The following is a 16,472-nucleotide window of genomic DNA, read 5'->3' as shown; positions in this document are numbered from 1 at the left end:
ACAATACTACATGATAACACTTCAAATATTGACACCAAGCGCTGCCTCTTATCAGTCATCATATCCTGTGCCTGTGTTTGTTTTATTCTGCTCCATCGGACTCGGATTATAATGAACAGGAATTATAAACATTTCCGTAACCTTGGCTTTTGTAGTGTTTGCCATTCCTCATAGCTTGGCATTATGTGCAAAATGTAAAAAGTCCAGCAAAGTCAAACTCATTAACGGCTTTATTTATGGTGACTCTACTATATAATCCAACTGTATCTTGAATATAGTATAATTTAATTCAGTCACATGACTTATCTTGAAGCTCTACTAAGAGAGTCCTCTTTTATTTTTGTATTCTACTATTAATGTTGAGCAGAAACTAAACTCTTTTTAGTGTAAAGTACAAAAAAAAATGTCGTCACCGAATTCTTAGCTATAAACATTGTCTCTCGGATAAATGTCTTACAAAAGCCTTGCCTTTTCAGAACACCGAATCACACTGTACGGAATATAGTTCAAAATACTCAGGGAAGGTTACAGTGTGTTTATAGACAATGATGGATTATTGAGAGGCACTGATACATTGAGTACCGGTTTAATTTGTGCACGCCTTTGTTGCTTTGTTATAGAAAAATGATATTGAAAACGGCTTTGGTCATATTGCTTATGAGATTCACATTCCTGTTCCGGGAAATCTGACATCTTTTAAGCAGATCTGAGATGCATCCTCCTGATAAAGTAAAGTTGCTGACACCCTTACGCTCTTTTGCCGATTCAAACTCTTACTTATTTGTACAAAAAAAACAAAACACCGTTTTCTTAGCACACATTCGCCGATTTAACCTCCAGTATCTGTCGAGAGAATTCTTCCCTTCCGATCATGTCCCATTTGGCTGAAATACAAATGTATCAACATTTATAAAGTGAATTATTGTGATTAAAACATGAATGCTAAAAACAGAAAACATTTATAGGAGCAGGAAGTGCCAGTAAAAAAATGCGTAGGAAAACTAGCTCCATCGTAGGGTTGAGGGAAATGTTTCATAGTGGTACACTGAATCGTTCTTCTAATAGGTAATCAAAACCATACCCACAAAAACACAGACTTCACATCCACTAAAGTGGTTTGAGACTAATTTTGCAGGATTATTAGAATTTGGGTATATTAGCATCTGTTTCAGAAACATTGCACCGAAACTGGAGTTATTCCCTAAACTTTTTTCAGCTTTTAGAAGATAGTTCAGCAGCGGCGCAGTCTTTATAACAACTTTGTTTTATAGATGTTTGAGGAAAAACACAATAGTACCTGTCGTGATGTAAACGATTCCTCCACATTACTGATCTGATTCAACCAATTTGGATTGACAGCTTGTTGTAGTTTTGGGGCGGCAACTTGGGGAACGAAGCGTGAGTAACTATTAATGACTTGAAGTATTCGGGTGACTTTCGGGGTACGCTGGGTTTGATTTTGATGCCAGAACTTACTCTCCAGAAATAAAGTCACAAGAACTTCAGGTTCCAAAGCGTAGACGGAACCTGGGGTTAAAGTCTTGCTTAAGTTGGCTAATTGTAAGTTTATACATCAAGGTTATTAACCTACTGAAAATAGCAGAATTCGGTCATTACGTTTAAGGAAGGAGGATGCACTATTGCGTCACACCTTGATTGAAATAAAAACACCAGGTTCTGACTACAACAGGACGCCTGTGTTACTGTGCTATCATGATGTCACGCCTTCCTAACTTCTGTGGAACATAAATATGCTTTGATACGCCCACTGGTAAAATAAATATCACTGCTGTTTCCATTCAGACATGTGGCCCCCTCTTACTCCAGACAAAAGGGCAGTCCCTCGTGAGTCCATGCAATTTGTTTTTGTCAAGGACTTGAGTACCTGAACAGGTATCACTGCCTCTTATTCTCACTAGAACGTGAAAACCTAAGTCAAACAACGGTATGTCAACAACGTGGTTTACATGTGTCTGGACGCTTTGCAGTAGCGTTTCCTTTATTTCCGCTGTTTGAACACGAAATGAACAGAAACGTAAAGCGTAATAAGAGGCAAGAGTAAAATCAAGAGATGGAGGAACGACAAGACTTCTCACTTCACACACAGCTCGTTCAGGTAAAATACTGCAGCTTCGAAATTATTCTTGCACGTTGACGTGCATCTGCCACATACCTCATGTAGTTGGTGCTTCACTGTAGGGCGCTGTACTTATTTAGGGTGATTTGAGAACTGGAAGAACTGGTCTCATGCTTTCAATACTTTCTAGAGATCTTGTATTGATCATTCTTTGACTGAACCTGTTGCTGGAGAAAACCGAAAAAAGCTGTTTCTTTCCACGTGATCACTAGGAAATGGAAGAATAAGGGTACCAGTGTTTTTTAAAATCATGTATCACACTGCCTACGTGTAGTATAAACAGGAGTGCGATGCGGAGCAGAGAGCAAGCAACAGAGGCAGTGTTTCTGAGTGCGAAAGCATAACAGGAAAGAATGAGTGGCTGCAGTGTCTAATAATAAACACTGCATGTGTGTAACAGTTTCCCCAGAATGCTGATTGTAAAACAATGAAGCTTTATTGTGCAATCTTACCATCACAAATAGCCAGGGATGACAAGTTACTTAATATCCAGTCTCTGCTATATAATAGTCAAATTGTGAAACGGGGGCAATATACCAAAATCTTCTAACTAGAGTACCCCACCCAGCTCATGAAAGACTTCTCTCTGTTAAAATTGCTTTGCTTTTCCACCAAATTACAACTTGAACGCGGCAATTTTCATCAGACCCAGTGCATCACAAAATGTAAACTTGGAAAACGATCGTCGTTCTTGTTGTCTTGGAGATAGCTCTTAAAGTGATAATTAAACCTTCAGTGTGAAGCCCCAGTGTCAAATCCAATTTGACTCAAAGGGGCAGTTTATTCTGGCAGAGGGCAGCAGTCACATACTCAGAAGTTGGCTTAAGCTGCTTAAGTTTGTATTTCTGAAAGTAATGCATTTTGGACGTTTCTTTTAGAAAATAAGGGTGGGTGTTTAGCACAGGCAAACATATGACAGAGCAAACCATCATGATATCGTGCCCACTTTTTTTAGTCTTGTCTACCCTTCCTTTTCTCATGCACATTCTGAAGCAAATGCATATCACTGGCCTGATCTTTACAGATCGGGTCCTGGTCAGTACTGGGATGGGAGACCACCCTGTTACTGTTTCAAGAGACCAGTAGGTCTCTTGGACCACCAGTAGTGGTGGACCAGTAGGTGGTAATTTAAAAATATACATATTTCAGCACAAGTGAACTGGATTCCTTGCCTGGGCTGAGTTTTCTGATGAAGAGCTCTGGTGCACTATGAATCTCCTGCACACAATGAGCTGGGAGAAAGAGGAGGGCAATTTCTGTTGAGAAATAAAGATAAACACTGTATTTGAGGGGGATCTGTGTTAATTATTAAGTTTTCCTTTATTTTGCATAACCGTGCACTCAACACCCGCAGCACAAAGTAAAAATCTAAATTACTGTTTATCAAAGAAACCCCGTAACTTAGCATCAACCAAATTACTACACACTGCTTAGAAAGCCTGGAGTTGGCGACTGTAAGCTGAGTGGTTCTGATTAAAAAGAACACACACCCAAGGCGTTTCAGGCAAGCTGTTGCAAATCAATAGCACGCTGAAGTAATGACAGAATTTCAAGGCTGAACAGTCAGCTGACTCTAAATAAACGCAAAATACAATTAGTAATTTAACAGCGAGGACAGATTATTCTACCCAGCTTAGGGATGCCTCATTGCAAATATGATGCCCTGTACCTTGTTATTGACATTCTTCAGTCTCTATATGAATCAGACTTGCCCCGGAGGTGCATTCTGCTCCAGCCTTAATAGGTATAATCAGATGATTATTTACAGCAAGCCATGGAGTTAGGTTTAAAGCTATATAGAATGGCATGCATGCATTTTCTGAAATGCACTCTGCTGTTTATATCCTTGCATTATAATTGCAATCTGCCCACATTTCAGTATTATGCTCACGGCAATTTAAATACAGGAAAAAAAAAGGGAAGCTATACAGTCAAATGTTCTCAGAACAGCAGGCCATTTTAAACTGCACAAAAACCAAAATGAGAAATTTTAATACAGAGTGCAGGTTAAAGAGAGCTCACATATGCCCTGGCTTTTAAATGAAGAATCGTAAGTTAAAGAAAAGGAGTGTGTCAAAGTTCTTCTAATTCTCCGCAATCTACTGACTGGATGAGGTACTGAGATTCATACAACAATCACCGGCTTGATCTTGTTATTAATCGAGTGATGACCAAAATACAGAAATGGGCAGAACGGAAGCAGACAGCCAGTTTAGTCACTGCTGAATCCTTCATTTAGAATTGCCTATATAAAAACCTGGCAGGAACCACTGCATGTGCTATTGAGGTTTCTTTCAGTCTTCAGTGTACCTTTTTACAAAAATCTCTATTTCACGTGCGGTATTAAAAAAGCAGAGGATGAGGACACAGGAGGTTCATGCACTAAGGAAAGTTAACTTTAATGTTTTAGTAACTTAAAATTCTGAGATCTGATGGGAGTACAAGGTAGAAAAACCTCCAAATTCAATGACTCATCAGCATTGCTTAGATTTAAAATGTTCCCAGATCTGCTTCCATTTGACTGTCGGTTCCATAAAGTCACACGAGTACAGTACACAGCTGTGGTAGAATGACTCAGTTCTTAAAAGCAGCCAGGAGCCAAAACCTTCCCCAAGTGCGAAATTGCTTTTTCGGCAAACTTGGATCAAGACTGGAACAGAAGGAAAGTTTTGAAGGTTTTTTTTTTGTGGGTTTGCTTCAACTGAAAAAGCAGAGCCTAAAATCTCTTTAAATTTCTCCTTGAAATCTGTGAAATATTTCTAAAAACGCTCCCAAACGAAGCGTTTTTTTTTGCCGTCATTTGTTAATAGAAAATGAACTTCAACAACTGTGAGAAGGCGCCATGCAAAAAAAAAAAAAAAAGCCGTTTATTTTTTCTTCTTGGCCATTTTTTTACACCCCATTTGTCACTGTCACAAAGTGGACTGCAATCCCAGGAGGCAGGAGCTGAAAGTCGCCCTCTAGCGAAAGCAGGTATGAGTCCCTTCTCATTGGACAGAGGGGCGGACCAATCCCACAATCCCACAATCCCAATTCCAGCACCCAGGCAGGGTCAGGGAACAACTCAGCGTGGTCCCAAAGATGAAGGTCACGACGTGATCCGATACAGAGCGTGAGGCAGCACATATTTCAGGTGATTTTCCATTTTAAGAAAAGAATTCTGGAACGAGTAAGTTGGCAGATGTATTTTGTTTTAAAAAATCGCAGGTTTTTACATTACTCTTTCTCATCACATGACATCACAAATATATTTCAAAAAAGAAGTGTTCGTTCCTAGTCCCTATAGTTGACGGGTCTCCTGGATGAATCTCTTTGTCCACACAATATGTGGATGAAACTCACACGTTAAGCAAAGTAACATCACGCCAGACTCCAGAAAAAGAGGAACCTTTAACCAGTGCATAGATGTGCGGGAGTCAGTAAGCCTGACTTGGGGGCTCACGCAGAAGAGAATACAAAAGCATTCCGACATGCTAACAAGAAAAAAATATATTTTTGTTGGGGGGTGGGGGGGATGATTAGCTCAGTGCTTTTGTAAAAGAAAGCTCAATTTTCTGCAGGAAACAAAAAAACGGAACCACAGAGACCCGTCTTGACCCAACGGCGGCCTGGCCTTTCGAAAGGGATTGGTTTGTCTCAGTCCTCCACCAGGAAGTTGATGAGTGCAGCCCGGGGTGACAGGATGGCCTTCCTGATGGTCCTCTCCTTCAGATGCTGGACGCCCACCTGGCTCCTGAGGACCAGCTCGCGGACTTCGTCCTGATTCCTGGACGCCCCCAGGGGCACGCTCACCGAGCCGTACGCTTTGTTGTTAATCTGGGGACAGAAGGGGGAACCGCGGTGTGAGCCACAGGGCAGCTGCCGTCACCCAGACGTTCACATTTCCCTGCCCTGAAAACCCTGCAACCGTCCGGGCAGGGACATCTAACCGACTGGAAAAAACTGATGTCAGAGCCCCGGCCTCTCTGAGCTTCCCGCAGGTCTCCATGGACACACTGTGAGCCTGGGGATAATACCCAGACAAAGCCAGGATTTTTTAAAACCCTCCAGCTGGCGTTGAAAAGCATTGAGACTTCTATAAATTCTGAAACTTGGGCTACGCTAAATTGGAGGACTAACAGCTCTTGACAGTTTGGTGAACGGTATGAAACAGTAAAACAACCCCCTTGTCAGGCCTGCATGTCAGCGAACACATGAAAGTCAACTGAAAAACAAAATGAAAAACATATTCTTACTTACTCATACTTGACTGGCTGTACAGTCCTTTATTCCACAAGTTATTTGTGGAAATGTTTCTGCTGCTAAAAATATCAAAATTCGCTTTTTCTCAAGACAAGTTAAATCATTATCAAACTCCGTCAGAGTCGATGTGGGAGATTTTCTTTTTAATTTGAGGTATCCCGCCTTTATTCCATTTAAGAGCAAAGAATTCCCTGAAAAGCCGCTGTGGTTTAAACAAGCCCCTCAGCCACTGACTGCACATAATCGGTTACCAGATGCAGAAGGAGAAGCTCTGCCACACTGGCTATCTGGAGGGCCTGTGGTACAATCTGAAAGCCTAATTAAAGGGCCTCTGAAACTAAACCACTTCCACTGTCCCACTAGAGTGCAAATTTCATCCCACTAGAAGCCCTTTCACTAGAACAGTGTTTCAGACCGTTTCATCTTTGGCTCTACATTACAGGACAGGTGTCTGTGAGGCCTGCGATCTTGGAAGAGATTAACTGTGTAGAATCTGATTAAAACCCAAAGCTTTGATATGCGATCACTGGCCACATTCTTTGAATAAGCCTCTCCAAGAATGCTGGCAGTCGATAAATGAAATAAAACTGCATGGATCACCTCATGGAGCTAGAATGTGAAAGAGATTGTCTGACTGGTGTCTCTTGAAATTAAAATTACACATTTCACCTAGGAATTTAAAAATCTCTTCAAGGTTTCTCATATGAACGTAACACATTAAAGATCAAGAGCTGAAGAGAATGATTTACCGATCCAGGAACTGAACAGCCCAAGCGTTATTCATCTGAGGTAAATTAAGTGAGTGAAAAAACGTCAGAATGACATTGATGGTGTTGTATGTGGAGTTAAACACATAGTACTAGAACTAAACCGAGGGCAGAACAACAATTCCCTGAATTCTGTAAATCACATAGTCCCGTTTAATAAATCCTTATGGAACCCACAGACAACCCAACTGTATTTAATACACAGAAACTGAAAGGAAACAAATATGGATTCAGCACTCCTGCTGTGTGTCTTTCTGTGTGTGTGAGTTTGTGTGAGCTGGCGTGTGTCTGCGTGAGTGTGTGAGCTGGCGTGTGTTTGTGTGAGTGTGAGTGTGTGAGGTGGTGTGTGTCTGTGTGCCAGTGCGAATGTGCACATGCAATATGAGTATCTGAGGACAGGCAGGGGATGAAGCCATTCATTAACACACTCTGTCCTCTCTGATACTCCTATGGCTTTGATCAGGATTTCACTGACCCCTCCCCCAGCCTCACCATGGGATCATCTGACTGATCAGCCACACAGGTAAATAAAAAACTAAAGATCTGCACAGCATCATCAGAAACGCTCCCAGTCCTTCCATGTCTACAGAGCCGTGAAACGTTACTTTATTTTTAATACAGAAATGAATGAAATACAGAAGCAAGACATGTATTTTAGACTGCGGCATGGCTCGACTTCTCTAAAGGAAAAAATGATTTGCTGTTTGATGATTCACTCCTCTACACACTCTTGACAACGTTCTTAAGACTGAGCTTCTTAGGAGGCTGTTAAGGGACATTGTAAAGGTTCCAGTCTAACCTCCTGTTAAACGTGCTGCGCAATCCGTTTTAACACTGAAGACCCTCATCTGCAGTTTACAAACAAGCAGCGAACAGGATGGACACGATTTCCAGGCCAGTGGAAGAATGCCCCATGGGAAAAAGGCTCAGGAAGTGGGACTGAGGAAAGCCAGTGTCGTCACCATCTTAGGACACCAGGAAAGTCATGTTAATCAAAAACAATTACAAGGGAAGCAATAAACCAAACTTGTGCTGAACCGCATCAAACAATGCTTCCCTCAGTAAAAAGCAGACCTTAATGGGCCCTTTTCTCTCACCACATCTTTACACTCTAGAAGGCAGATGTCCAGTGTTCAATCATCCTGGTTACTGCTCCAAAGTAACTCCGCTGTTTATTAATACTAAGAAGAAAAGCTTAGGAAGCTTGACTTCTATCGTGATACTGTAACAAGAAGTCTAATCTTTGAAACGCCCTCTTTCAATCAGACACCAATAAGATCTGATCCAATCACCAAATATATATATATAGGTACAAGAACATTTGCAATAGTGTCACTTTAAAGCATCACTTGAATATGGAGTATATTGAAAAAACAAACCAAGCCTATCTCTACTGAAATCTGAAAATCATACATGACCTGGTCAGTGACAGACTGTGCAATTGTGCAAGGAGAAGGAGAAGGGCCACTCTACAGCCAGCTCTGCGTGGACAGGCTTGTTTGATCTCACCCTGACAGAGACTTCCACCGTGTCGGGAGTTTGGAGGTATTCTGGGTCCACACTGGGCCAGTCCTGCTGCAACACATGAGAGTCCCACTGCAGGCCATGGGACAGTCTGTTCTTCACCTGCGACATACCTGTGGAACACAGTCAATAAGGCATCGCACTCACACCGAGCCCCAGGCAATCAATCCGGTGCCACAGAAACAGCCCTCTCAAGACATGTTGTAAAACAGTACGGAATACCTGTAAGAACAGAGGAAGAACGAATTGTAATGTTGTTTGTTCAATGTAGATAAATCAACACACTATGAAACTGTGGCCTAAAATCAGTTTTCACTCACTCCCAGAATGAGTCACCTAAATTTGATTGGAAACGGTCGTTTTCACACATGAGTAGTTAACTAGCATCAGACCTACTGTATGAGAAGGACAGTCATCACTCCACAACACATGATCTCACTGGAAAAATATTTAGCGCTGAACCAAAGTGAAGAGTTACATGAAAGCCTTTCAGTTAGATGGATCCTTTTCTACATAAGTCCTAGAAGCTCTGATTTGTACAGGGGCTAGAGTGAAATGTCAGATTGTCTAGAAAAACAAGTATTTAATGATCATCTCCCAAGTCTAACCAGTAGGACATGATTCTGAGCTGGGGATATCAAGCAGACAGACCTCTGAGGTGTAATTACACGTGATTCTTTAAGGTAAGACATTAGAACCCTGTTTACCAGAGTTCACACACACTGTTAGTCATCTGTGTTGCAGACTGCCATATTCAGGGTGATTTGCAATCTGCATGAAGTTGACATGAAATAACGTCAAATGAATTAAATGGAAATGAAGCTGGACATGCAACAAAGACACCAAGCAGAGCAAATGAGCCAGAACTTATCTGTCAGTCGAGAGCTGCGAGGGAGTCAAAGAAAAGGCAGACAGAGAGCAGAGTTCGAGGAGGAAATCGACTCTCGCAGCCAGACGAGGGTGAAGATACAGGAGTAAGACAGTAAAGGAGATGAAACAGTCAAGACGGAGGTGACAGAGACAGGGCGAGCAGGCCCTGGAGACGAGGACCTTCACCTGACAGCCTGCTTTGTGAGCAGAAAGGGGAGACAGGGAAAGGGAAGAAATCCACGTGGAATATAGTGAAATACTGAAAGAAAATGAGCAAGAAGAGCAGGGGGTGGCGAGGGAAGGGATTTCACCTTGACAGCAGGAAACGCAAAGGAGGGGACGGAGAACAGCCGGGAGGAAGAGAGCACCAGTCCAGTACCGCTGCCCTGGCCCAGCCCAGAAGGACCAGGACAGGACACAGGCAGAGGAGAGGACTGCTGGGGTGCTGTGGTAGGATCCAGGACAGAAAGACAATCCGAAGCAGGACCGATACAATACAGCTAATATGACAGGAAGTGTAAAAGTCAACATTTCTCCCAGCTCCTAAGTTGTGTTGTGCTCACAGTCCTAAAAGTAACATTACCAACTTAGCTCCAGGCGGGGCTGCACACTGGTGGTGCTGGAGGGGATCCCCATTACCTGTAAAGTGCTTTGAGTGGAGTGTCCAGAAAAGCGCTATATAAGTGCAAGCAAGTATTATTATTATTATTATTATGATTAATCTAACGTGAGGTAGCTGTGCAAATATAAGGGCTTCACTATATTAAAGAGTTTACATTGAGAACGTGTCTAATGCAGTCTGTGGCCCATTCAGCGTATTCTAAGAGAAACAGTTCCACTATTTTAGAGGTTTAGCGGAGCTGGGGTTGTGTTTGAGAGTCAAATATATATACACAAACACCACAGTTTCTAATTTCAGATCAGGCTTCTACTCGCTTCTCAGGAGTTAACAAAAACAGAGCTGTTTAAAATCCCATATCCTCTTGAAGCCGAGACAGAAACACAGGGAGTTTCTTGTAGCAGGAGGTTAAGAGAAGGAAATTTCTCCTGGGAGCTCTGGATCCTGTCTACTCGGAATTCAAGATGAACACAAGACTCCAGTGTCTGGGAAATTCCATGCAGGAATTTAACAAGCTCTGAATTCAGAACACTGCACAGCACAAAAATGCCAACAAACTCCGATGCCTGAGACTGTCCTTTCACGTTAATGCCAGTCTGTATGTGTAGCCAGTTACCTTTGTGAACGCAAAAGCTCAGGGCTCTGATATATTATCCTATGCAATGATACTTAATAAGCTACCCATTTATTAAACATTTTCACACACCGTGTCATATTCACATAAAGAGGTAAAAGATAAAGGAGGTGTTGCCAGGATAGGTACAGGCCGAATCGTGGCTGGGCATTTCCATCAAGATAACACATTCCCCAAACTGTGAATGTTAGCAGCTCCACAACGTGTAGCATTAGCCAACTGTACTGTTAACTTGGCCCCCAATATGAAAACAGTGCTCTATCACTGTTAAACTATGCAAATCACACTGAACATGGGAATGAATAAGAAACAGCACAAATGAGCCTGAATCTGGGAAAAAAAACCAAAATGCACATATTAAAAATGGGATGTTAGGATTTTGCTCGACTCCCAATTAGCTGCAATCACTCCAAATATGCAACACCCACGAAGTGCCCTCAAAGCAGCCCAGTGCTCCCGGTGATCTCGATAAGAAACCGTGCATGCTGAATAGTTTGCATTGCTACTGTAGTTTTTGCACTGGACCTAACCTGACAATACTCCACGATCTGCAGTACATTCAGAGGTGAAAACGCCCAGAGTAAATGTGGTCCTGTATCCCTTTATAACATACCAGTTGACTTAAATGGCATTCCTTATCTGTTTTATGGATTTCAGGGCTAGGATCAGAGCTGTCACAGCTACAATAAATAAAAAAAAAACCCACATATATCTGCAGGGTTCGGTGCACAAGTCTTTTTTTTTTTTGCATTTGCCTGGCTGTAAACAAAACTCAGAAATGACAAAACATGGGCCAAGGGAGTAGTATCCGCGGTGTATCAGCCTTTTAAGGAAAGGGCAGGTGTCCGAATGCCAGATCCCAGTGGGCTCCAAGCAGCAGCAGCTTCACTCTCGCCATGTGAACATAACTTTGTTTCTGGTCAGTAATGGGACCAGCGTGAGGCCTGGATGTGGGACCCCTGGCCACTCCACACGCCCCTTTGTAAAATTCACAACAGGGTCGCTGTACTCCGGAGATGCGAGGCTTTCAGGAAGGATCTGCGTTTCCCCGTCCTGTGGCGTGTGTGGAGAACTGTGGGTGCCCCGAGTGGAAAACAGCGCAGTCCTCGCAGCTGTGCGCTGCCCCGGGCGCTGAGCTGACCAGGGATTGTTGTTTTGACTAGCAACGAGCGAAGAGTGAATGAACAATGCCACATCCTTCTCATCGCCGGCTCGCCATCGAGAACCACGACTTCTTTTATTATTCTTATTACTTTTTTTTTTTAGTGGGCTACGGACGTGGGGAGAGGTGTCGCACCAAATCACGGTGCATTTGTAGTTTTCAGACAAGCTGGGTGCACCTATACAGGTCAGATGTTTCCAATTTTCCCGTTTTTCCACACCAGGATGTACATGCACACTCTTGTTTTGCCACCCCCCTGTTTGTGCTTTGATCCTGGGCAGTGTGACGGCTCTCCGGGCCCTCGCTGGTGCCCCAGCGCAGCGCGGGGTTTCCATTTCCAGGGGAAAGGCCAAGGTCAGACGCTGCGAGCCTTCCTGAGCGGCCCTGCCCCCGGCCTCAGTCGCACGGGAGAGCGACGCCACCGGCCAGGATAATGGATGATGCAATGGCAGCCAGAGTGCTCCAGTACGCTCCCCACACACCTGCTCTCAGTGGGGAGGAGAACAGAGTGACGGCATCTTTTTTACAGTATAGTGTCCCCGTCACTATACTGGGGCATTAGGACCCACACAGACGGCAGGGTGAGCGCCCCCTACTGGACCCACTCTTCCAGCAGCAACCTGAGCTTCTCCCAGGAGTCTCCCCTCCAGGTACTGGCCAGGCCCATATTTGCTGAGCTCCAGGGGACGGCCAGCTGGGAGTTTTGGGGGAGTGACATGGCTGCTGGCAGAAAAGCCATGCTCCCAGCCCTTCCTCCTAAAACCCGCTCGGGGAGCTTGGCAGCGCCAGGAAAGACGGCATTAAAAACAAGGAGCGGCACGACGCACAAGACCTCGGAGAGGGGACGGTTCGCTCACCTGCCCAGAGCTCGGAGGCCAGGTGGGGGGCCATGGGAGCGGTCATGACGCACAGGGCGGCCAGAGCCTCCTCAAACTCCACGCTGTGCAGCACCACCCGTGGGGAGACGCGCTGCGGAGAGGCACGAGAGCCCGGTGAGGGAGTTGCGCCAACGGGCAACTGGAATCTCTTCGTGTGGTCTCTCACCCCCACCCAGCCCGGATTTACACCTCGTGACGAGGTCCTCATCACGGAGGGGAGAGGGAGTTTGGACGAGCCAGACTCTGGCAGCCAATAGAGGCGAACTGATCTACAGCAGGGGCGTTCCAACGCTGGCCCTGGAGAGCCCCCGTCCAGCAGCTGTTACAGAACACTACTACATCACCAATTTCTAAACGGGAGGAACAACGAATTGCAATCAGTCAAGCAGGTGATTTATTACGTAACAGTAACTTAAAGATCATTAAGGACCAAAATCTTGGTGCCCCTCAGCCCGTAAGGACCAGTGTTCTCCTAACTGAATACACGGCTTGCTGAACTCCAGTAATTTACAGGTCTTCCCAGTCTTCGGAAACAGGGGAGCTCTAAGACTAACTGGATTGGGGCTCTCCAGGACCAGGGCTGGACACCCCGGATCTATGTCCTAATCAAACAAGGCGAGTTGTGAACAGTAATGAGCAGCACGTGTTATCTTCCTCGTTGGAGCCTTGCCAAACAATAGCCGGACCACAATGCACTTAGCCTTACAACTGTCACGCTCACCCAAACACAAAACAAGGTACTCGTGCACTATCCCACTCACAGAGAGCGTGTTGGTTAGGCCCATGAGGCGAGAGATCGCAGCATTGAGCAGGAAGTCCTCTGTGAAGTGATGTGTCACCTGGAAGAACAAAAAACAGTGAAGGAATATCACTGTCGTGCTCCCAAAGCAGAAGGACATTCAGCAGCACCTAATTCTAAATTCAGAGGCATAATTTTCAGGTACTGGTGTGCTAACACACGCATGACCAGGACTGCAGCAGCCACAGACAGAGGGTGCTGTAACACACATTCTGCCCACGCAGATAAAAAAAGTGGTTGCAGATTTAGATGATCTTTTCATCTCCACATGTTTCACCATGAAAAGGCTGATGTCAGTGGTCTTCGGTGAAATGAATCACTGCAGGAGTCACATTTGGGAAAGACTGGGACGGCTATTTTTAAGGTGTCAAAGTGGAGGATTAAGGTTTCAAAAGCCCTACAACTGTATCACTGCCTTGCAACGGCGTTAACTCAAAACCGCAAGATGTGGGCAGGCTTCAAGGCCAGACTATATCTCTTTGTCTCACTAACAACAGTACAGAACATAACACAGCGGTGCTTTAAAGGCGATACTCTCAGCGGACTTATCTTTACAACCTCCCTGCCACGCCACAAAAGCTGACTGACAAAACAAATACACCCTGAAATCAGCCTGAACAAAAGACAGTGGCATTCCATTTCCTGTCCAAATGTGCTACTGACAGGGGATCCCAGCACTCAACTCCACATCAAATCGCAGGCAGCAAGATCAGCGGAAACCCCCACTAGCCCAGACTCCAGAGTGAACACGGAGCTGTGCGATACCGCGTCTGTGAGGAAGCCACTTGAATTAGTAACATCTCACTTCTCAAAAGCCTGCAGATTTGCTAATCAAGCTTCCTCAAAATTGAGTGCAGGCTTACTGATTTATGGCCTTTTAAGTTTTTTTCCCATTCCAATGAGGAACTTGAGAATGTAATCCGGGCGAATATTTATGACCAGAATCAGATTTCTAATTTCACCAAATATAAAATTTGGCATTGCTTATTTTGCTTTCAACTAGCTGTCCTTAAACAGATTTGTAAAAAATGACATTTCTCACTTAACTTATAAGGTTAGACTTACAATCAGGTTCAAATGTTATTTTCATCAAAAGCTGTAAGCGATACCTGGCCGTCATTTTGCCCAAGCCTAAACCAGTACGTTTACATTTCAGTAATATAAAGCAATATAAAGCATAGGTGCCAAATATGATCAACAAGGCTGGGGACATAAGAACATAAACACCCCTGGTTTAAGAAATAAGACACCTTCAAGTTTTTTGCTTTCATCAAGCTTAAGAAGTCTCTACAAAAAAGGGATAAATTAATGTTATAAAATACTTCCTTTGCTGCTAGAAAGCATCATTACCACAGGTAAGAAACAGGTAAAGTCGATAAGGGACAGTAAATTCTGAAATGTTAAAAGAAATTGGTTCTGCTCATGCTGAGAGCAGAAAACCATGAATGTAGTGATACTAAATTCACTTTATTTGTTCAGTTTAAATCACACCAGAAGCCCCAGTTTTCATAGAATCCCTGGGCCATTACTGACATCCACTGGAAAAGGTAGGTACTGCAGAAAGCTGAAGCCCAGAGAGCCAGGTTTTCTGGTCTTCCTTTTACCTGAGCCATTCAGGACCTAAATGAACTCATTATTTGGACAACAGTTGGACTGAGTGAAGTATTTCTTTGGTCTTAATAAGATGGAAAGTTAGAGAGACCTATAAAATTCTCTATTATTCTTCAAATTAATAAAACTGGTTACATGTAAGAGGGTTACAAAATATCTTATATGCATTTCTATGAAAAATATTTAGCTTAATAACAATTCATTATTTTCTTAATTTATATCATTATGAATCATTATTAATGATTCATTTTTACGGATACCTTCTAATGTTCGAATATATGACACACGAATGGTCACAAATTAGCCAACTCTTGAATCTGATCTAAATCTTTTTTGTATTTAATCTGCTGCTTCTACAGTGTTTCACAATCCACAGATTTTGAAGTAATCCACAAACTTGATTAGTTTACTCACTATGCCAGAATCTCGATCATTGATATAAAACAGGAAGAGCAGTGGTCCCAGTACAGATCCCTGTGGTACACCACTAATTACCTCAATCAAACCTCAATCAAACACTGTTACAATGTTTCAAATCATTAGCAAATTTACAGCCCTATTCTACCCTTTGTTCAGGCATGTAGAGAAAGTGTTATTCCTAAATTAAGCCAAAATAAATATGACTTGATCTGAGATTTTATGTAAATTGTCAAAAACATGGGTGATATTACATACTGTGAATATTCAAGAGCACATAAAAACTTTTGCTGTCTTCATTAATGTTAAAATAATGACTCTTGTATTAAAAATATAAAAATGAATGGCTGTTTACAATCACCTGACAGTCTTGCCAGCTTGAGTAGAAAGAAGAGTCTCTATGAGCCTCTGGTGAAGTTAAAAGCTGCTCACAAACTAAATGTCACTTCGCACAGCACTGGTTAAGTAGTGAGGTCACTGACCCGTGTTACTATTTTAAAACCAAAGATATCCATGTCTAGCATGCAAGGAATTCAGCTGGGTTTCTAATATTATTTGTCCTCCAAAGGTCACTGTGTTCTAGTACAAAGGCCACATTTATGTTCAAGTGAAACTGCTACTGATGTAATTTAATGAGAGAAGTGTTTGCAACACATCAGAAAATAAATGGGTTGTTTATCCAGTGCCCATCGAAAGTCCAAGCTGATTTGTTCTGTACTTTTAGTTGAGATTTTCCTTTTGAGGAAAAAAGAGCAGAAATGTTGAAAAATCACTTTCTTCACCCCTTTTTCCCTGGTATCATTTTCATATCT

At 43.1% G+C, this 16,472-nt stretch overlaps 1 protein-coding gene across 2 annotated transcripts in view; it reads right to left on the bottom strand.

The window, feature by feature from the left end:
- Positions 1-3,421: 3,421 nt before the first annotated feature.
- Positions 3,422-16,472, bottom strand: part of lars2 (leucyl-tRNA synthetase 2, mitochondrial) — a 61,311-nt gene continuing 48,260 nt past the window's right edge. The window contains exons 18-21 of one of the 2 annotated variants that reach the window (XM_088602109.1): positions 13,595-13,672; positions 12,813-12,924; positions 8,656-8,783; positions 3,422-5,953 (exon numbers count right to left, since the gene is read on the bottom strand). In XM_088602109.1, the coding sequence (XP_088458235.1) occupies positions 5,774-5,953; positions 8,656-8,783; positions 12,813-12,924; positions 13,595-13,672 (498 nt within the window). In that variant the 3' untranslated portion in view covers positions 3,422-5,773. Of the gene's footprint in view, positions 5,954-8,655; positions 8,784-12,812; positions 12,925-12,975; positions 13,184-13,594; positions 13,673-16,472 lie in introns of those variants that run through there. The other variant, XM_088602110.1, reaches the window with a different exon arrangement.

This window comes from Lepisosteus platostomus, chromosome 12 (genome assembly GCF_059453375.1).
Source record: "Lepisosteus platostomus isolate fLepPlt1 chromosome 12, fLepPlt1.hap1, whole genome shotgun sequence".
In the NCBI taxonomy this organism is placed as follows: domain Eukaryota; kingdom Metazoa; phylum Chordata; class Actinopteri; order Semionotiformes; family Lepisosteidae; genus Lepisosteus; species Lepisosteus platostomus.
Note: the sequence above shows the minus strand (reverse complement) of the source record. Positions and strands in the feature narration are given on the sequence as shown.